Source organism: Rhyacophila brunnea, unplaced genomic scaffold (assembly GCF_057557595.1).
Source record: "Rhyacophila brunnea isolate RB1 unplaced genomic scaffold, BYU_Rbru_1.0 scaffold_8, whole genome shotgun sequence".
Lineage (NCBI taxonomy): Eukaryota > Metazoa > Arthropoda > Insecta > Trichoptera > Rhyacophilidae > Rhyacophila > Rhyacophila brunnea.
In genome coordinates, this window is record NW_028233350.1 from 6,635,190 (window position 1) to 6,657,472 (window position 22,283).

Consider the following 22,283-nt stretch of genomic DNA (forward strand, 5'->3'; position numbering starts at 1 on the left):
AGATAGCTGCTAACGAGGCTTTGGAAACCATTATGACCTGGGGTTTTACTCACTTTTGCTCCACATTAAACAGAATCCATCCTCCTCAAGGGAGCAGCCAACCTCACTTCAAGGTTGCCCACCATCTGTATGGGTAGTACTTTAGTTAAAGTCAAAGATAAGATTACATATCTAGGCATTTTACTGGATGACAAATTATCATTTTTGCACCACGCCAAAACTTCGGTGGCTAAAGCCAAAGCAGCTTTCCATCGGGTCTCCTGGCTTACTGGAAGTAATTGGGGTCTTAAGTTCAGATCTCTTAAAATAGCTTACGATGCAATCTTTATGAGTATCGCTGGATATGCCGCCAGCACGTGCTATCATAGATGTAAGTTATTGTCCATCCGGAACACTCTTCTCAGCGGTTAACGCTCAGCATTACTTGCCCTCACTAAGGCTTAGAAGACGACTTCTACCGACGCGTTGCCTGTCCTTGCTGGAGTGCTTCCGTTAGACCTACACATTCAAGTCCGTGGTGCCACGACCGCCTTGCTCGGAGGTTGGCGGTATCTTTATATCGCCGCCTATAGGTCTTGGATCCATGAGCTGGTGTGCTCGAAAAGTTATTGTACGCGACTTGGCGTATGACACGGCGCTGTGTGCGTGGCAGGGGCGATGGACCACTGCTTCCAAGGGCAGACTAACGCATTTGTTATATCGAGGGCTTAGTGTCAAACAACACTATCTACAAAAGTGCAACTTTACAGGAGAGCCAAAAATCGTTATTTTAGATTCTTGAAACTCAACAAGGGAAATGTTTAATTAAAACCTAATGTTAATATTTTATAATTTATTGTGTATTGTACATTTATCTTGCTTATGATGATGTTAAAATTTATAGGGATAGTTTAAAAAAAATATGAAAACAAGGGTAACTTATGTAGTTAGCGTTAAACTTTACTGACGATTTAATAAGAAATTAGAAAAGATTGACATAACGTTGTTTGACTATCATGTAACCATAAATGTAAAATAACGTTATCTCAAAAAAAAAACAAACACTTTTTTGTAGATAACGTTGTCTGACTTTAAGCACTCGATATCCTAATATAAAGTGGCGCATGGAGATAACCAGATTGACTCCAGACCATTGGACTTCTCAGTTCTTAACCGGACACGGTGGTTTTGGCTCCAAGCTCTGTCAGCTTGCCCTAATAGAATCTCTGACTTGCTTATATGGCAAATTGCAGGATGCCGATCACATCCTCTTTGAGTGTCCCCGGTTGAATGGGAAGTGCTTCTTAAGTCGGTCCGACCCTCAATTGGACCGGTCGGCCATTGCAACTTGGTATCTACGAGGGAAAATTTCTCAGCTTTTAAAAAGTTTGCGGCATTATACGGCGAGCGAGAAGGTCTTTTCTCATCGAGAATTGACCGTAATACATTATATGGAAGTAGGGATCACGCACACTCTAGTGCACGCCAACCAAGGTCTTGGGAAGTTGCTCCTGGGACACTTTCGACACAAATTTGAACAGCGCCCATCGTTCGTTACGCCACGGTATACGCCTGCATAGCGGGTGTGGAGACGTGGCGGGTGTTGGAGGGAAAAGCAAGTATAGCCTTAACGTAGTCTAAATCAGGCAAATAAGATTTTGGCAACAGCAGCTATTGTCTTCTATTGATCAGTGTCAGCCATCATCAGTGTGACATTGATTGGAAAGTATGGTGCAAGGAAGGACAATAAAAAAAAACAGTTTAATAATGATATTTCTTTATTTACAAATTTCAGCCATGATACAAGCTTATGCTTGAAATACAACTACAGCAAACTTTTGTAAAAAACTGCTAAATGAAATTTTTTGTAATCAAATACCTAAATGGGGTTTAGAAAATTGCAATTATTGCTGGATGAAATTGAAAATTGAGGTGAGATTCAATGAGACACACTAGATATTATATTTATTATTGTGTACTTAGATGTGTAATGGATGAAATTTTATTCGTTACAAAAATGATAGTTTTAATAAAAACGGCGTATTTGCAACAGTATCAATGTACTTGTGCTTTTGTCCCACATTAGGAAAACATACTGTTTTAACAAAAATGTTTAATGATAATTGCTTTATTTAGATTTCGATTTGAGACTAATATAATATTATGTAGGTAACAAATATGTTTTTTTAAAGATGTATTTGTATTTATAAAATTTAACCAGCGTAGCAACATTTTAATAACATAATAATCAGACAATAATATTCATTTGGCAGGATTAATATTTGTCAATTTTCAAATAAATTTTATTTATATTTTTTATGGCATAGTACGAATATATTACAACTTTCTTAGTTTACGGAAACAACGAATAAAATTGTGAACCTATCAAATATGGCCGAAGTTGTTTTAAAAGCTTAGTTAACATTAAATAGGTGTAAATATCGAGGTTATAAAACATATTGTTAAAAATTATTTACAAAATCTTATTTTAGTGACTCGAAACATTTACTAAATCTAGTTTTCTTACGTAAGAATAAAAAAATGTATGAATATTGTGCCTGAGTTGAGCATGTGTGGCAAAGACGCATAAGAACAACCCTTACCGTGTAACTGTTTTGCACTACGACATCTGCTTGAAATATCAAAACTTTACGATTATATGTCATAATTTTCAAATTGCCTAATTCGTAATACCCTTTATCTTATTTGAAAATAAATATCTATTTACAAATTGCTATAAAATTTAAATCACCAATCAAATACATAGACAACGTAATAACAAAATAACAATACAAAAGGTACGATTTCATTATTTCGTTACATCAACGGTAATCTTAACATAATTTAAATCAAGGAATTGCACTAAATTTAACATTCTTTGCGAACAGTCAAGTCGCGTTGTTGTTTCATTTATATAATAATAAGATAAAACCCTCAGAAGAAACGTGTTATGCATTCAATCAGTAGCGAAGGATGGAGGTAGGCTGTTAAAATTCGCCATAAATAGTGCACATTAAACTTTGTTAGTCATACGTATCTGTTTTTATTGAACTAAGACTACAATTTACATATGGTATTAGTTAGTTTTTAAGAACCAATTAAACCCTGCTTAAACCAAATCATAATAGTTTTGGTATATTTTGGGTGAACGACAAAATTGTGCACACTTTATCATTCATACTTATTTGTTTTCGTTGCAGTAAGAAAACATATTACACATATTGTAGGTTCATTTTTTTAAATTCATTAAACCCTGCCTAACCAAACTCTAATAGATAAAAAATATTATTTTATCTATAATATCCAAAGTTATGTATGATTTAATTGCATAATTTTAGATATTTTATAGATAGATGAGTATTTTTTTGACTATTATCTATTATGGCTTTGTTTTCGCAGGGTTTAATTGAATTTTAAAAACTAACCGACAACATCTGTAAATTGTAGTCTTATTTCAATGAAAACAAATACGTATAACTGTCAAAGTTTAGTGTGTACTATTTATGGCGGATCTTAAAAGCCTACTTCCACCCTTCGCCACTGCATTCAATCTTTTTCGCTGGAGCCATGATAATTTGAGAGTGCATCAGACCAAGTCAAAATTGTCATTAAGATTTATTATTATTGGCTAGGAAATAATAATTGATTTCAGAGAATAATCAAGCGATCACGCAAGGCAGAAAAATGATAATGAATTTACGCTGAAGTAATACATCGAGGATCAGTTGATTTCACATACTCACGTATCTAGGATAAAATTATTATAACTCGATCAGTACATTTTACAAAACGACCATGTAATCTATTTGCTGTTTCGAGTTATACTGCCACCTAATCAATTCATTGTTGAGGTTATAACCTTTTAAATGCTGACAACAATGATACGGTGACAGGGCGAATCCGTCAATAAGGCCGAGACGAAATGCACCTTGACACATGAATCTCCATGACTTTCGTGAATGCTTCAATTTTTACATTCAATATCAGAAAAAAATAACATTAGTTCTCTAGGGTTTCGCAAATTTAAATTAAACAAATATAATATCTACGAAAGTTACATTATTAAAAAATGTATTAAATTATTCTTAATAAAAGCAGTATCTTTGGTATATCTACGTTCCTCTCGCCACGCGACGAGAAGACCGGGGGGGTATAAAAATGTTACACTATCATATTATTATTAGGGCTAGAGTTAATTAGCGGAATACAAATTTGATGTAAAAAGTGTAAACATATGAAAAGGGGTAGCAGGGGGCTGCTGCTCACTGGCTGTGGAGGCGGCTGCCCTGCTTAGGAAGCGCGCCGACGATCCGCACGCGGTCACTGAACTGGGGCGGGGGGGCGAGAGGGGGCACCTCGTCTTCGCCACTCAGCGAACCCGAAGGGTCGTAATCCAGAGGGGGCGGCACAAACAGGTCGCCGCCTTCCTCGGGGGGCGGAGGAAGCCGGGCGAGGGACACCGCGTTCCTGGTGAGCGCGCCTCCCTTCCCGACGCCGTCTTGCTGGGGCTTCGCCTTCCCCAGGCAGGGCGCTTTGGCGAGGTTCACCCCCAGGCGTTCGGCCGCCGACTGTCCCACCTTGGTATCTCTCTTGAGTAAATAGCCGGCCGCCTGCTTTCTCGTGAGCGAGTTGTGCCGCTGCAGGGTGTTGGAGGGGGGCAGCGGGTTGGGATTCAAGACTTTAACGGTTCCGCTGGGCGTGCTGACAGTGGAGTACGAGATCGGCCCGTAGGCACTGTGAGCCGGCGCGGGGGCATCGGGCGATGCGGTGATGTTCTCCGATGAGCTGTTGAGATGCACAGGCTCGGTCGTGATGACGTTGTTGGACGATTTGATCATAACGTTGCTGTTGAAGGAAACTTTCTCCTTAGTATTCTTGCAGGAGATCTCGTTGTGCCTATCCTTGACAGATTTATCTCTAAATCCGACTTTATCGAGATCGCCTCCGACTTCAGCCGGCTTGCAGACGTACTTTCTGTTGTTGGCCTGAATCTTGGCGTTCCTCGCCCGGTCATGTTGGTTCTCCTGCGGCCGGACGAGCTCCTGGTCAGAGCTGACCCCCGAGGAGGAATTGTCGCCGTCATCGTTGCTGCCTTCTCCATCTCGTCGCTCGGCCGTCTGGCCATCCTTCTTGAGGGAAAAGTCATCGGGGTAAGACTTGGAACTCTTCAGCTGGGTCCGGATCTTTTGGATTTCATCAACGGAGAAAGAATGATGCATGGAGCCGGAACCCGAGCTGCTTCCGCTGAAAATTTAATAACATTTATGATATATTCGCCTGTGGAAATGAATGCAGCAGCGATGGGTGGAGACGATATGAAACCTTTAAAATATCACTTAATCTTTCTTCAGTATGTTATGTAGACATTTTCAGTCAATTTTTACTAGGTGGACACTTGTAGGCCAGCTATTTTCAGAATAAAATAAATCCTTTAAAAAATATGAAATAGGAACGGAATGATAAATATTTGTGAAAACTTAGCAACACAACATGTTTATCATGAATATTTTCACACAAAAATGATAAATATTTTCATAAGAGTATTCAGAAGTTATAACGTTTACAAGAACCCACGAGTTAATTCGTCCGTGGCACGGATCAGGTTTAAAAGAGAATAGATTATAAATAATTTAAAAAAAATGTAACCATCTCTAAAATCTCAGTTGTAACACTTGACAAAATTCAAAGTAAATCGATGATAAAATCATTAACTAATATGGTAAAATGTTTTAGAAACATTCCGATAGATGTCAGTATGTGTCACATTTTGAAATTATTTGTTTTGACCGAATTATTAGTACTATCGAGATATCTCGTATCTGCCGTAGCGAACTTGGACCATTTGATGAGTTATCTCGTATCTGGTAGTGATCGGGTTAAAATCAATTTTCATTAGGTTTAAAAATGATAGGTTAAGATTCCACTGGGTTTGACATCCACCGATTATAAAATATAATTACCTGGCGTTACTGTTTGCGCTGGTCTCGGCGACAATTTGAAGAGCGTTAAGATTGGTGTTAATAGTCGTGTCTCCGTTGTTATCTGACTCTTTCAATCGTCTGTGCTGTCCGTCTCTTTCATCTTCCGATTCGCTCATGCTATAATCGGGTTCTGGTATTGGGGGAGGACCAGTGTTTGCCGAGTTCTAGAAGAAAATTAAACATAAACATTTAATTTTTATGCCATGTCATGGGGCGACATTGTTATGTGAACATGTAACCAATATATGTATGATCTGATATCGTGGCCCCCACAAGGGGGGGTCTGACAAGGCTCTAGCCTGGGGGTCTGGCGTGGCATGTCAACCAGTTAAGTGAGATAAACACACATCACAAATTTGCTCTGATAGTAAAAAAAAGTCGCCTGCGGCACTATTACACCAGTAGAATTTTATTTTATAATTACGTTTAGTGTGTTTCCTGTATAATAAAAATGACATTCAACATGGCGAAGGGTGAGATTTTACTTGGCTATTACAAAAGGGGGTCGCGATCAGTGCTGCATAATATGAGTGTTGACAATTCTTCTTCTTCGATGGCGCTACAGCTCAAGTCGAGGCCTGGCCTCCTTCACCGCCATCCTCCAGCCGGTACGGTCCTCCACACGTCTTTTTCAGTTTCTGATTTTTAGCAGCTGGTTGGCATCTTTTGTAACGTTACCACCCCATCGTGTGCGTGGCTTTCCGACTGGTCTTTCCCCCCTGCGTTTCCGTCGAGGATCTTCTTCGGTATCCGTGACTCAGACATGCGCTGGATATGGCCTGCCTAGTTTAGCCTCTGGAGTTTTGTGTCGACAATTCAAGCGGATTTATTTAAAAATACCAAAAATCGCTAAAAATACACGCTCGATGCACGATGGGTTGGGGAGCTCGCTTCAGGATGTGGGGGCCATGTCTGATATGTATGTTATGGTTATCGACTGATACATGTTTCAACACTGTACTTTATTGCAGTAATTCGAATTGATGGAGGTCGTTTGTTCACAAAAACTTGGGATGATTGGTAACTCACCTGCCGATTGATGAAAGGTTTCTTATTACTGGCACTAGAATGGCTTCGATGAGTCTTGAAAGGTTGGGCATATTGGTTGGCGGGGTCATCAGCCGCTGACATATTCTGCGGTTGAAACGTGGATCCACTTCCTGCACGTAAACTCTGCGATTTACGTACCTGTAATATAAAATGTGAAGATAACAGTAAAACTCAATTGTCAATCATATGATGTAGCCACTACAAATAGCGCCGTCATCAGGGAGAGTTGCCGGATAAGAAAATGTATTCAAATGACGAGCAGGCTGCATCTCGCGCAGGCTGCATCTACGCATTATCGCGGCAATAACAAACGAAAAACAGCAGTAAACGAGCATGTTTATTGTCAAGTAGCGACGCGACATTGAATGTATATATTTGTCTATGCTAAATTTAATTTAAATCGAAAACTATTTATTTTTATGTATAAATAATAAATAAATTCGATTTATTTTTGAGTTCAAGAATTTCATATCTACCATTTTTGTATGGGTACCTTATCTTTTTTTACACGGTTTTGTTTTGCACGGTAGTCTTTGGTACGTATCCCCTGTGCAAAAAGAGGATCGGGTGTATCAACAAAGATAGATAAATAATAGTATTCTCACCTGTGACTTATTGGGAAGAGTTCTACTTCTGTAAGCGACTGAGTTGACATCACGAGGTGATGCGTAGAGTTTGGCGTTGTCGGCCGGTCGAAACGAAGACATGACGCTGTCCGACATGATGTCACCTGCGGACGACAGTTGCAATAATTCTTCGGGTGGGACACCGCTGCCCACTTCCACCTCAACTGCGACAACTTGGCCTGATTGAGGGTCTTTCGTTGTGGGCGGGGGCGGGGGAGGGTGGGAAGGAGGTGGCAGACCACCACTACGAGATACTGAAATAAAGCGCAAATAAAAGTTATGGTGTTGATCTCTTAAAGTAACATTTTAATCTTACTGAATATAAGGGCAAAGGAATTTACGAAAAAATCGATAGTATACACCAAAAAACTTGTGGAGGATAGGAAAAACATGAGTAAGCTGATCCGGAATGTTACATTACCAATTCCAGAGTGATCACGATCCTCAGCCATGTGGATTACGATGAAGAAAAAGAACATATTATGAGAGCAATACTTATTTAATATTTTTATTCAGCCTCAATTTAAAGCGCTCATACAGTCATAATGGTAGATTCGTATGATAGGGTGGCTGTTTTCTTCAGGCAACAATGAAATTCCTATCCGGCATACTGTTCCTTCCTTATCGTAAATATTACCGACAGACAAGCCTTTACGAGGAAGAGAAATTAATTGAGTTGTTTTGTGATGACATAATAAAAATAATAATGGTTGATATGGATTTCTTCAGTAGATGTAATAAAAACCAATTGCTCAAAAATCAAAGTGGTACACGTGCTCACCCATTCGCTGAAAACGAAAAGGTTTGAAAACCAATGTATCTTTAGAGATGATTTAAATGAAAAATATTCTACATTTTTTAATAAAAGCTTGTCATTGAAAAGCTAAGTCACACAAAAGTTTCGGGAATGACGATTTGGTGTATTTAATTTAAAATTTTGTAGCTTTGCTAACCATATTATTTATTATAATCGAAACTACCATTTCGTGACTAACTTACTACTATAGTTAAAACTAGATTCCAGATAGACTTACATTTATGAGTAAAGATTAAACTATTAACATCCTCTTGCGAGCGGCTTCCCTTATGAGGTGGGGCGTTGGGAACAGTTGGGGGGTGGCAAACAAACAAGTCTGGGGTGCTGTGGAAATCTCGGCGCAGCTCTCCCGAACCCGGAACTCGAGGAATAGGAATCCGTCCACGGTTCCATCCCTGTTGACAAAACATCAATGTTCATTTATTAAAATCAGGTAAATAACTGTTGCATCGGTTTATTTCATAACTGAATCTTCAAAGTCAATTATTTTATTATGTATATTTTAATATACGAAGGTTATCCGTAAAATAAGGTCTCCAAGGCGCTGGAGTCGCGAGGAATGCTTTAATGCAAGATCCGGCTAAACTGGCGTGTAGCTTGGTTCCCTGCCTACAAATCCCCACCACTCCGAGCTGTCTACGACGCTTAGTCTTGGTTTGGTAGCCGTTCGCGATGGAGCTTACACTCGCCGCTACCGCCAGGTATGAGTTACGTTCTGTTATTCAATTTTTGTGTGCTAAGGACACTATGCCTATAGAAATTTATCGACAGTTATGTGAAGTGTATGGACAATAGTGTATGGACATCAAAAACATGCGAAAATGGTGCAGAGTTTAAAAACAGATGTACAAATGTCCATGATGAAAAGCGTGGCGGACGGCCATCGGTCTTGGAAAAGTGGAGAGGGTAATGCTTGAAGATCGACGGGTGACGATTCGAGATCCCTGATGCCAGTAAGACTACTACTGACAAGATTTTGACAGAAAATATGCATTATCACAAGGTGTGTGCAAGGTGGGACCCCAAAATGCTCACCGAAGATCACCAACGGCAATGACATGAAGTGCAACAACCGACCTCATCAACCAATTTGGATGCGATAACGTCACACATCCCCCCTATAGCTTGGACCTAGCACCAAGTGATTATCATCTCTTTCCTGCGTTGAAGTCACACCTGGGTGGGACAAATTTCAAGACCGACGAGGAGTTGAAAGAAGAGGTTGTACACTACCTGCACGCCACGGCAGGAGAGTTTTATGACACGGGTATACGAAAAATGCTACACCGCATGCAAAAATGCATCAATTGCAACGGGGATTATGTAGAAAAATAGTAGAAAGTTCAGGCTTTCCAACAATGTATAATTCATTGCAAATAAAGTGTTTTTCATTGTGAAAAAAAATTGTAGACCTTATTTACGGACAACCCGCGTACTTGTTATTATTTACATAACGTCCATTGATTCTGCAATATATACAATAATAATTTTTTGAATGTATTTATCATAATTAAGTATCATTAAGTTACGCTAAAACAGTAATAACAAGATTTGCCATAATTATGTCAGGAAAGCATCTTTAATTAAGCTACCATGTTTGCTCCCAGTGGGTCTATTCTATTCTATATACAAGGCAGCTATCGATGGTAGTTTACTACATTTATGTATTGAGACAGTTTATTGTTACAATAAGTTAACCATTCTAAACTGTCAAAGAGTGCTATGTTTTAACAGCTCCTCCTTGGCTGTGTTTTTTTAGAGCTAGATAGACAGTTTTGACGGGTGAGTTATTGTAACAATATAATACCTCAATACATAAATATGATAGGTACCGTCAATAGCTGACTTTTGTATAGAATAGACCCACAGGTGGAGCATATCGGCCTCCAGAGTGAAGGTTATAAATACTGAATGGTTGTTGGTCAACCCATTGGGTCCTTGTAGTTTTTTGCCAGTAGCAGGATCGAATTCGCCATCCATGGCTTCAGAAACAATCGGTCAACCAGTTAGCCCACTATTCATGTGCTTATAAAGATATTTTTTTTTTTATTCATTCTTTTAAATTCAACCTTCCTTCCAACTGGTGTGCCGCAAGATATTGTTGGTAGGCTAAGATTCGACATAAATAGTGCACACTAAGCTTTGTCAGTCATACTTATTTGTTTTTATTGAACGAAGACAAAGTTTAGTGTGCACTATTTATGTCGTATCTTAACAGCCTACCTCCACCCCTCGCCACTGCCACATAGCATATAGTGAAGGTCAACAATATTGCATTATCAGAATCAAGTGAGTTGAGAGGTCATAGTAAGAGTTGAAAAACTTGATTAATAACCTTTGCTTTGGATCTCTTCATTTCTGCCACGCTGGCGTAAACGCGGCCGGATGCCGCTTTAGCCGGGGAACATGGCGGTGATCCTAGACCGTCTTGGAAAGTTGACGTGATCATCATTGCGTTATTACCAAATCTGAAAGAGAAACACAGTTAAAGCTTGCCTCAAAAAATAATTTAATTGGCAAAACAACAGGATAATATACATAATATTATAATACATTTGTTTTACAAATCCAACACTTTTCACTTATTAGGTTTTTGAAAACATTACTACTAACGATCACACTATTTAGCGTATTGTCTATTTTTACAAAATCATTTGTTGTGCATAGACAAAGAAGCTATTAACATTTGTATATGTACACTTTATGCTGGTATACATTTATCTTTTATTTAGGTCACATTGATAGTGAAAATCAATAAGCATTTACACACTGAGTTTTTACATTAAAAATAGATACCTAACATAATATCTACCAGTGGTGTGCGGTCCATAGATGCTGTAGATATGGAGCATCCCCAAAAATAATTGATACAGTGTAATACTATATTAAGTAACATGATTTTAATGTAATTATTATGTACCTATATTATGGTAAAAACTGCATAATGTGAAAGAAGCGTAAATCTGCAATATAAAATGAGTTGCAGCTAATGTAATAATAATATATTAATTAACCATAATGATCTGTTTCTCAGCTTCACTTTCACATATTTAGACCTTATGCTTTATAGAAGGTTTTCTACAAGTGTTGCATTTGAAGATAAATTTTAAAAAGCTTAACATTGATCATACCCATGAGCGTTATGCCTCTGCTGTCTTTGGAACATTTCTTCGAGTTCGGTGGTAGTGATTCTGGAGGAGGGCAGTCTGGAGCGGATGGAAGCGGTTCGGGGGGCAACAGGGGTGCAAGTCCCGCTGCCCGTACCTGAACCCCCCAACCCCTGCTGCTGGATCGATTCGGCACTCGATGATTTCGCTGTTCCCAGCTGATCCGAACAGTCTTCCTTCTCTCCTCCATTTTCTGAATTAGGAAAATAAATAATCTTGGTGATTTTTGAATCGGTTGTAACAGTTTTTTATTATAAATCAGCAGAATTCACTGTACCAATGAAAAATAAAATGTAACCTTATAATTGCTCAATTTAGATTTAATATGAGTACGTCATGAAATTTTGCATAAAAATGAATAAAAACTAACCTAAGCCGGCGACCATGGATTTGGCCCTGGCCCTTCCGACGCTGAGGGTGGTGCGAGGATCCCTCCTGGGCGGAGCGGGAGCAGGCGACCGTCCCCCGGGAGCGGCTCCGGCTTTCCTGGGCAGTGTGGCATACTGGCGTGCGCCCACATTGGTCGCCGCTCCGCCCTGGCCCGCGTGCGACAGATGAGCCACCGACTTGCTGGATGGCACACCACCTGCAGACGCGGGGCTAAATGTCGGCCACTGGTTTCCGGAGATCACTGTCATGGACACCAAGGAGTCCGACGCCCGGATCAGGTCCACCACATGCTCGTGGGAAGCCGATGATACATCTTCACCGTTAATCTGAAGTTGAAGATTGTGTAAGTAATTTGAATCGATATAACTAATAAAAAAAAGGTAAATTATCATTTTACTCCTAATTTGACCATATTAATAGAACTTTTTTTATTGGCATTAGTTGTAGGCTACATGTGCCCATTGGGTATCGCCCATCTTTGGATTGAACATGTATTTCAAAAGCAACACGTGAATTTGTCAGATGTGGGATTTGATCCCAATGTCTGCTACTACGTACTTACTTATTGGACTGGGATAAGTATGACAGTGTCCGTACTAATTATGATAATTGAGTAAGTTCTCTCCGTTGATGGTTTGTTTATTATGTGCATTATTGTAATCAATATTGCTGGTTCCATAAAGTCATAAAACCTAATAGTGTCAGATTTTACTGGCATATATTTAAAACTGGAAAATAAAAAACATGAAAATGATATTTCCTGCCTATCGGTGGCATAAAACGTAATGTTTAATAATATCTTATTGACAATTAATTATTGTTTTCTCATACTGTCTCTAAGGACCGGTTCGGATTAGTCGAGTGGCGAGTAATTTAGTAACTAAACATATATGAACAGACAAATTTAGTCGAGTCAATCCATCTTGTTCCAATTTTTCGGTCGAGTAGCACCCCCACCACCTTTTACTAAATACCAAATAAGCCATGAGACAAGTCTGAACACGTTTTTCAGTTCATTAGTTGTCGTAGAAATGACATTTTGTTGGAGCGAAGATACTACCCATAAATTTGTTTCGGAATATTTAAACCATGAGTGCCTTTGTTTGCAAATTTCTTCCTCCAATTCTTCTGATATAGCCAATACAACTGAAGTTCTTAACTTATTTATTTTTGCTTTGTTACGGTGTGCTCTCATTTTGACACTAATTAATATACTATGTTCGGACATTTTTCAGTTACTAAATCATTTAGTGGTAACTAAATCATTTGCCACTCGACTAAACTACTTGACTAATTTGAACCGGCCTTAAGTGCCAGATCTTGAAAGTGCCAATGAATATTTTAGAAGAACTACATCGCTTTTAATATTATTTATGGTCATTCTTTGAAGTACGATAAACTGGTGAAGAAAAAGCATATTTCGATTGGAATTCGATTTCTATTTGCCTATTCATGTCGTAGAAGAAATACAATAGCTGTCAATATGTCTGTCTACATTTTGAATGTAGATACAAATATTTTATAATTTATTTACAGTTTTAATAATAATATAGCATAATTATAATTGCGGATAACTTACTTCTACCAGGAAGTCTCCTTTCTTCAATCCGGCCATGTCCGCGACACCTCCTTGGTCCACATCATCCAAATATTGCAAAGCGGGACATCTTTCTGACGGAGTCATTTCCATCAAAGGCGAAGAAGCTTTCGCTCCGCGAAGAACGAATCCAAATCCGCGGCTCGCTCGATGAAGGACAACGGTTCGATATTCAATATTGTTTCCACTAGAACAAAAAATACAATATGATAAATGTGCTAAAATGGATTCAAAATGTATTTATCTACTAATACATTATTGTTAAGTGAAATAAAACTCCTTTTTAAGTTAATAATGCAATTAATGCCATAGAAATCAATGCTGTGTCGGTAAAATTTTGAATCGAAGGATAAGTAATCATATTGTCCAACTGTATGTAAGTCGGTTTCTGCGGGTAGAGTAGAAAGAATAAAAACAGAACTATAGTGGAATGATTTAACCTCGAACTTGTGCACGAATTACACAAGGCAAAATTAATTATTGTTACCGATACTTTTTCCGACTGCTCTCGCATGAAGCCTATTGCATTGTTTTATCTGGCTCGGTGTCGCTCTAACTATGTCATATATTCTGTCGTCAAAAGTATCGAACTTCACGCTAATGTAGTATGTTTATAGTAAACTGTTTGAATTGTTTGAATTTTTAGAAAAAAGTCATACCAATTCTTATAATCATGTGAATTTATTTACTAAAATTATTTTAGAGTGAAATCAGGACAGTTAATAATTAGAATAATCTAGTTTCGGATACTTATTTGAAGTTTTAAATTATCGTCAACATATCTTGTGAAGCGTTATAATTATAGTCTTTGTTTTTTCAGTTTGATTACCAAACTTTCATATAAGAGTAACCATGTTTATAAATAATTGTACATTAAATAATATTCGCCAATAATATTATTTTTAGCCTAAATATAATGTTTATGCAGAACACACTTGCATTCTATGGCTCAGCTATTGAAATAGTGGCTTTGAGGGAGTGAACTCGATACTCGATGCTCGCATTCCAATCGATTCTATTCTCACCCTTAACGTCTAACACCCCGTTTATACGTGCATGGATTTACTGAAGTTCGGAAGCTTCTGAATTTTCACGCAACAGTTGGATTTATTTTGATCTGCGCCTGCGCAGTGGAACGATAGTGGTGAACATGGCGGCAAAAAAATTAACTACACCGCGGAGAGACTCAATTTGAAGTTAACCGATTTTTACGATCCGTCAAATAGTACCATAAAATGACAACATCGCGTCTTGATTACTCTTGAAGAATGAGATTGTAGAGACAGGCAGCACTTTTACGTGTAAACAGTTATTGTCACGATAGTTTAAAATACACACTATTGCTGCCAGTGTACAGGCGCTATAACTTTGGTCACTGAGTGCTTCCAAAAACCTATGTCTGTCACACTCACATGTAGATTTTGATCAAAGCTAATACAATATTATTTGTATTAGAGTATGTGACCCGTATGATGATCACGATTAATATTCAATATTTTATTCAAAAGCTTAGTAGGATTATGTGATGAAAATGAATCATGAAAGTTCTAAACCAAGGCCTGAACAAAAACGATGCATGAGTGCGAGTGAGAAAGTATTCGGCACCCTTATAATCTCTGCGACACGCGCTAGAGTAAGATAAAAGGTCTACATATGTGTGAGTTAGTTTCCAAAAGTATCGCCGGCAAATCGTGGTGAATCGCTTCACGTAGCGTCGATAACCTGTGAGCTCGTGTTGCTGAAATTGCTATTTTTGTGTTAAACATAAAGTCAGTGGTAAATATTTTTAGTTAATTAAGTAGGAAAGATGGTTCTGTGTGTTGTATTAAAATATGGTAGCTGTACTGATAAGCAAGAAGATGGTATTACGTTTCATAGGTAGGTTGATACATGTTCGTGATAATTTATTTGTATATTATTATATATTTTAATATCAGTGACCTAGTGTTTCTTTAAAATAACTTTAATTATGGATATCTTTACCTAATGGTTGCATTTTGACCGCTTCAGAATACTATATAACGTAAAAAAATAGAAAATTATATTTTAATTCTGAGCGTCTAGTGCGAGCACTTTGGGCGAGCACTAGCGAAATGGTCTATGGTCTCGAACATTTGTAGACGAATGCGTTCGCTCGCCCACAAACCAAACGCAAGGCACGCGGCTTCATTTAGCAATGCAACGGGTGGCGTCTAGATGTATCTATAGTCTATGTTCTAAGCTCATTACATAATATTGTAAATACAAACATTTTCTTTATCCTAGGAGCTGTGGCACTGTATGTTTTATTATGTTCTCTACGTCCCATCATTCGATTCCCGATCATAGTGTTAGGATTCATCGCAGAGGTCGGTATATTGATGGGCGCCTGCCGCAGTCGAACTTCTTGCACGCAGTGGGCCGGGAAAATCCCGCTGGTCGATCCTCGTCCTCCGCCCCGAGACACGCCTTCCAACAGTCCGCAGTCCGTGGCGCCGGTTACTGAAAAGAAATTGTTACATTTTATGGCATTATTTTACGGCATTACTAAATGTACTAGGTATCATGGTGTCTTCAAAACTGAGTATTTTCACAATTGTGGGCAATCAGTCAGGATAATATATAGTTTGTAAAAGCGTGGTGAAAATTGAAAACTCAAATACATGTAGCATCATGTATGTTATTATGTAATTGTAAAGCTTTAGGTACTTAAGTAGGCCGGAAGACAACATATTAGGTATGTGATATATCGCTGCACAAAATGGCTGTCAAAATTTTTGGATACCATTAAGAGAGTACCTACAGTCAAACTTGGTTATTACGGGGAAGACGGGACCGACTGAATTTGCTCGTTATAAGCGTTATATCGTTATATAACATTTTTAGCACCACGTTCTATTTAAGCATAGAACATAAAAAATCTGAAAACCATCGTAAAAATCCCCGAAACAAGCATGGCATTCATAAACTACAAAAGAAATTGTTTATTGTAATGAAGTGCTGAGCTGCCGGCGATGGTAGGTACCTACTGACTTATAATAACCAAGATCGACTGTAATTAGATATTTTTATAAAGTTTTTATATATTATTATTATGTAAATATCCTGAAAAAAATGAACATTTTATTTAAAATTATAAAGAACAACCTTTAATTCCCTCCCATACTTAATTTAAATCAATTTATGTAATAAAAATAAAGTGTAGTATTGCACTAAAACAAATTATACTCATTTGATATCCACGTTAATGCCTGAAATATTATAATAAAATAAATTTCTACAAAAATAGTGCAGCCTTGCCCAGAAACTTCAACTTTACTGATTCTCCATATTTTGTCAAAACTGACATCTTGTTAATGAGTGTACCCTTGTACTGAGGCAGTCATATCACCCTTCAATAGGATCTTTCCTTTCCAACATAGTGCTTTTTCGTTATAATAATTATGTATAGCTATTTTTGTTAAGCCTCAATGACATTGAGCTACTTTACAAGCTGCTTGTTGGCGAATTTACAATCTGCTTGTAAACTCGCCCAGTGTCATCATCGAAAAAGTTAACAAGCAGATTGTAAACAATCTACCGAGAAAAGTTGAAGGCCGGTCAACTTTACATACTACACGTTGGCGTGTGTGTGCGCATGCGCAGTAGAGCGATATTAGCGACCTCCCAGTAAAAAAATGAACTATTCAATACATCTAATGACGGTTTCAACTAGCCAGCTTGTTGATTTCTGAGCGAGTGGAAAGTTTTGTGTGTCATCATCACAATCGCACTAGCTGACTCGCACGCTTTTAAATTTGCCAACAAGCAGCTTGTAAAGTAGCTCAATGTCATTGAAGCTTTAGTAGAATACGGATAGTGAAATATATTTTTTCTCTTTCTATGTTGGTACAATACAAAAAAACCAACATGGCCGCATTTATACAGCTGTCATTATGACTTTGCTTAATTAATTAATGAGTATGTTCATCTTTTAATAAATACATGGTAGGTATTTATTGTATCATTAATTTGCTCTTAAATCTTTAGGTAAATTAAATTAAACTACATACATAAACAAAGTAAAGAAACATTCACCGGCTATACATAACTTGAAGAACTTTTGTAGATACAGGAAATGTAATATATTGATACAACCGATTGTATTAGTAGGGCTTGATGATTTTAAAAGTAGAATAAATAAATACCTTCGATGATGTCTCCTTGCGTGATCCGCAAGTGTCCGTGCAATCCGGAGTCATAGTTCTCGAGGCACACGACGGTGGTGCCCGGCATGGCCAGAGAGCTGGTCGTGGTGTCGGAGTTGGCCGTGCCCACCCCGCTCGAATTGGAAATAATATCACTCACGTCGCCCAAGCTCTTGTCTGAAAGACAAAATCCAACCACTGGAATGTTATTAGATGTTGAGTATTACCGAAACATTACTTCAATCAACACAATGGTATATACAATGATTAAGCTTATGTAATAAGGTTACTTGCCAAATTTAATTGCAAATTAAAATAAACTAGTCGTAGACTAGAAGCCACGTAATATCATTGCAGGTAGTTGAGCAGAATGAGTAGGATTTTATTAAACAGATGTCGGAAAGTGCCCACATAAAATGTTATTTCTAGATGACTATTATTTAATTGCTTTGCAAATGTTAACCGGTCCACTGGCTGTTTTGCGATTGCTCTAAGATGTTGCGCTTTTCTTGCCGGATGAGAAAAGTAACATAACCTAAAAATAAAATTCTAATACAATAATTAAAATATCTATGGTCAGTCATCGACAACTACCTACGCCTAGCCGTCGTGAGTTATCAAAACTATTATTAAATCTAGGAATATATTTTAAAAATAAGCCGATTTATATTAACAGCCAAACAGATAAAAAAATGCCAAGAGTGTAAATGTAAACAATCAATAATAATATAAGTAACAAAGGTAAATATAATATAATAATTATATCAACTAAATAGAATGCACATTAATATCATGCAGAAATTTAGAATGAATAGTAAAACAAATGAATGGAGACGGTGGATGTATGGTGATGGTTGCGATCTTCGCTTCATATTATTTATCACATTTTATTTTAGATCCATTTAACGGTTAGGGTTTTGATTATGCAACAGAGACGATAGACATATCTGTCGGTTCTGCGGCGGAGACATGTTTCGTTTAAGGCGTAAAAATGTGGTGTTTGCGCGTACCTGTGAGGATGCTGGCGTTGTCCTCGTGGCTGGGGTGGCTGGCGTCGGAGACGCTGGAGCTGGCGGAACTGAAGGGCCGGTCGGAGGAGCAGGGCGACGAGGAAACTCTTCGCAGTAAGGCGAGGGCGTCCATTTCGCAAGGGATTCGGGAAAGGGTGGAGGCCATCGACAAACGGTCGCCGGCCACGCCCAGCCAGCCCCCCCACCCTAATCCCGAACGCCGCTTGGGATTGTAGCGGGGCGCACCTCGGAACGGCACTGCAACGTGACACCAAATGTCACTTTGGCATTTTACTCAAAGGCCTCGTCCGGCGAGGGGGCCCCCACCCCCGGCCGTCACACAATACAATAGCAACCGACTTCATCCCGCATTACAATCTGCCATATTTGTACAATATTTCTACGGCGGCTCGGTTATTTTAGCAACTTATAATAAATATAATGAATTGGTATTTATAATTTTTTTATAATTATTATTGAAGCGATGATTTTCTTACATGGTTGATTTTTACAATGACAATGTTTAATGTACCTACCTATATATCGACCATAGAAAGGAAAAAAGGCGTAACCTTCATTTTTTCAAAAAAGGTTTTATTGGATAATAAACGTTGCACATGACTAAATAAATGTTGTGTCCAAAGATGTAAGCTGTAAACACCTTATTTATTATCCAAATCTAGCTGGCAATTTAAAATAAAAAAGAAAGAAGTAATGTGGGAAAAACGACTTAACCATAATTTTTGTTGGTTTTTCTTTAATTAACTCAATAATTAATATCAGATCAGGAATATAACAACCAAATTATGTTAGGGTAATGTCTATTTTCTATTTTAAATTAACGAAAACCATAACAAAAACGTTTTTGTGCCTCCTGTAGAATTAGATTTGTATGGATTACGCCCTTTTTCCTTTCTACAGTCGATATTATTATGTTACAATGTTAGAATGATACTCGGTCACAGCCAATTAGTATATTATTTTTGTTTAGGGTGTAGAATTATTCTAAACAAAAATAGCTACACCTAACATTCATTTAGTGGAACTTTTCATTTCTGTAAAGTAATCCATAAATCGATATATATACGTCTAATTCGCTGTTATCTCGCCAACCACCTAATATTTGTATTAAAAAATTCATATATCGAAATTATATTCTATAGGAACAAATTTGTAGAATAATTTTTCAATACAGTTATTGTAAAATTCCGTATAACGAGTATTGTTAAGCAAAAGTTATGTATACTAATTAAGAGTACCTACTAATGGCGAGGGGTCGAGGTAGGCTGTTAAGATTCAACATAAATAGTGCACACTAAAATTTGTCAGTTAACCATATTTGTTTTCATTGAACTAATAATACAATTTGCAGATTGTCCTAGTCAGTTTTTGAAATATTTTTTTGTAACCATGCAGAACCTAATAAGGTCAGAGTGGAGGTTTGCATTAACAGATTTTTGTTCAATTCAATTAAGCCCTGCCTAAACCAAACCATACTAATTTGGGTAAGCTATGGGCGATCAGACAAAAATAGTGCACACTTTTTCAGTCAAACTTATTTGTTTTCATTGAATTAAGAATACATATTACAGATGGTGAGGGTTAGTTTTTTTTTGAAATTCATTGAGCCCTGCCTATATCAAGCCATAATCGATAAAAATATTCTTCTATTTATAAAATATTTTCTGATTATTATCTACTATAGCTTGGATTAGGCAGGGTTTAATTGAATTTTAAAAACTAACAGACATTATCTACAAATCTTAGTATTAATTCAATGAAAACAAATAAATCACTAAAATTTTAGTGTGCACTAATTTATGTCGGATCTGAGCAGCCTTCCTCCACCCTTTCGCCACTAGTACCTACTTATTGTTAATATAAGGAAATTAAAACTTAATTAGTTTTGAATATTAATGATTATCCAAATTGTGAATAACATACACCAATCGGTGTAAAATAGTGACATTATATTACTAAGTAGGTATATATAATAAAATCATCAACAGTCTCATATTAACTTAAATATCCGTGTATTCAAATTATATTGTTATAAATAATATTTAACTTGGTTAAAGTTTCTTTATAAAGCGTATAAGACAAAGTTTTAGCATTCGTAAAAAAAATCAACTTTACGAAAGCCACAGAATCAATAATACGCAGATGCAAAACTAATTAATATATTTAAGAAAATATAAATAATTATATCTTTCAAATAATGTATTAATTTTAACTGGCAAAGTTCGCACAGTATTTATATAAAGTCCCATTATCAACAAATATATTGCATATGCCTGCCTATCTGTACTATCTAACGTAGGTAATTTAAAAATACCATTTTTTATTGATAACAAACATACTAAGTCATTTTACATTACTTTAATAGTGGTAACTGTCAATTCTTGGTGGAAAACATTGTATTAGTAATGGAGAGAAGCCTTCTTGTTTTTAACCTACTCATTTAAAATACAACACAGTTTAGAGTATTTATTCCACACAACTTAATAATGATCAAGTTTCGTCTGCTTTATACAGCTTGAAGTGCCCAACTAATGCTATATTAACGGGTTACATGTAAATTGTACGTAAAACATTTCACCGTGGCACAGTTCGCCGTGAGCTTTCTATCGGAAAGAGATACCCACAATATACTATACGGTCTCCAATTTTATTAGATTCAATATGAACATTAATTCAATTTTCATAGCTGATGGAAATTCATGAATTTAAGAATGAAAACCTAACCTAACCTAACAAATAATCCAGTATATTGGCTATTTTCAAAAATTGTTTGCTGCTGCGTGTTTTATTTAGACATGAATTTTATGTCAGTACAATACGACCCAAAGAGGCTGGACGGTCTTTAATATACGGCCATATATTTCCGAAACAATATCTCACGGTGAAGTGGGATGCGGCAAGCTGCATACGTACAAGTTTCCGGATACGATATTAACATTTCCAGAAAATCAAAGTAAATTTAATCGATTTTTTGAACAGTTGGAATCATTAATTGTTAATAAACTATTTCTTATATTCAACGAATAATTCACAAGATTTTGAGAATGTAACATTCCATATATTGAACATACATAACTTGAAAACATCTCAGATATATACCCACTAGAAAAAATCGTATATGAAAAAAATACAAAGTTCAACGGGATTTGAACCCGTATAAGCACTGGTATCGTGCCAACTGTTGCATTAAACAATTATGTTACGAGCGTTCTGTCTAATTGCGTTATTATTTGTTTACAAATTAAATGTTTTTTTTTTTTCCCCTTTTTTTTCGACCATGTCCGATCCTGATAGGATCATATGGGCCTCCACAGAGTGAAGGTTTGTATTGACAGATTTTGTTTTTTACGAGAAATGGATGTCAGCCACTTGCTCAACCTATTAGGTCCATACCCTGACACACACAAATTGAAAAACAATATGTGTTCTTGCCAGACCCAGGATTTGAATCATATATTTTGTATCAGCTGATAATGTCC

The 22,283-nt window shown here is 37.2% G+C and overlaps 1 protein-coding gene across 3 annotated transcripts in view; it reads right to left on the reverse strand.

The window, feature by feature from the left end:
- Positions 1-4,066: 4,066 nt before the first annotated feature.
- Prosap (SH3 and multiple ankyrin repeat domains prosap) overlaps positions 4,067-22,283 on the reverse strand; it is a 349,544-nt gene continuing 331,327 nt past the window's right edge. Inside the window, exons 7-18 of one of the 3 annotated variants that reach the window (XM_085958951.1) lie at positions 18,784-19,041; positions 17,774-17,950; positions 15,857-16,088; positions 13,590-13,794; positions 11,991-12,336; positions 11,585-11,813; positions 10,789-10,921; positions 8,671-8,848; positions 7,616-7,890; positions 6,990-7,148; positions 5,940-6,124; positions 4,067-5,223 (exon numbers count right to left, since the gene is read on the reverse strand). In XM_085958951.1, the coding sequence (XP_085815077.1) occupies positions 4,242-5,223; positions 5,940-6,124; positions 6,990-7,148; positions 7,616-7,890; positions 8,671-8,848; positions 10,789-10,921; positions 11,585-11,813; positions 11,991-12,336; positions 13,590-13,794; positions 15,857-16,088; positions 17,774-17,950; positions 18,784-19,041 (3,359 nt within the window). In that variant the 3' untranslated portion in view covers positions 4,067-4,241. Of the gene's footprint in view, positions 5,224-5,939; positions 6,125-6,989; positions 7,149-7,615; positions 7,891-8,670; positions 8,849-10,788; positions 10,922-11,584; positions 11,814-11,990; positions 12,337-13,589; positions 13,795-15,856; positions 16,089-17,773; positions 17,972-18,783; positions 19,042-22,283 lie in introns of all 3 variants that reach the window. The other 2 variants (XM_085958950.1, XM_085958952.1) reach the window with 2 other exon arrangements.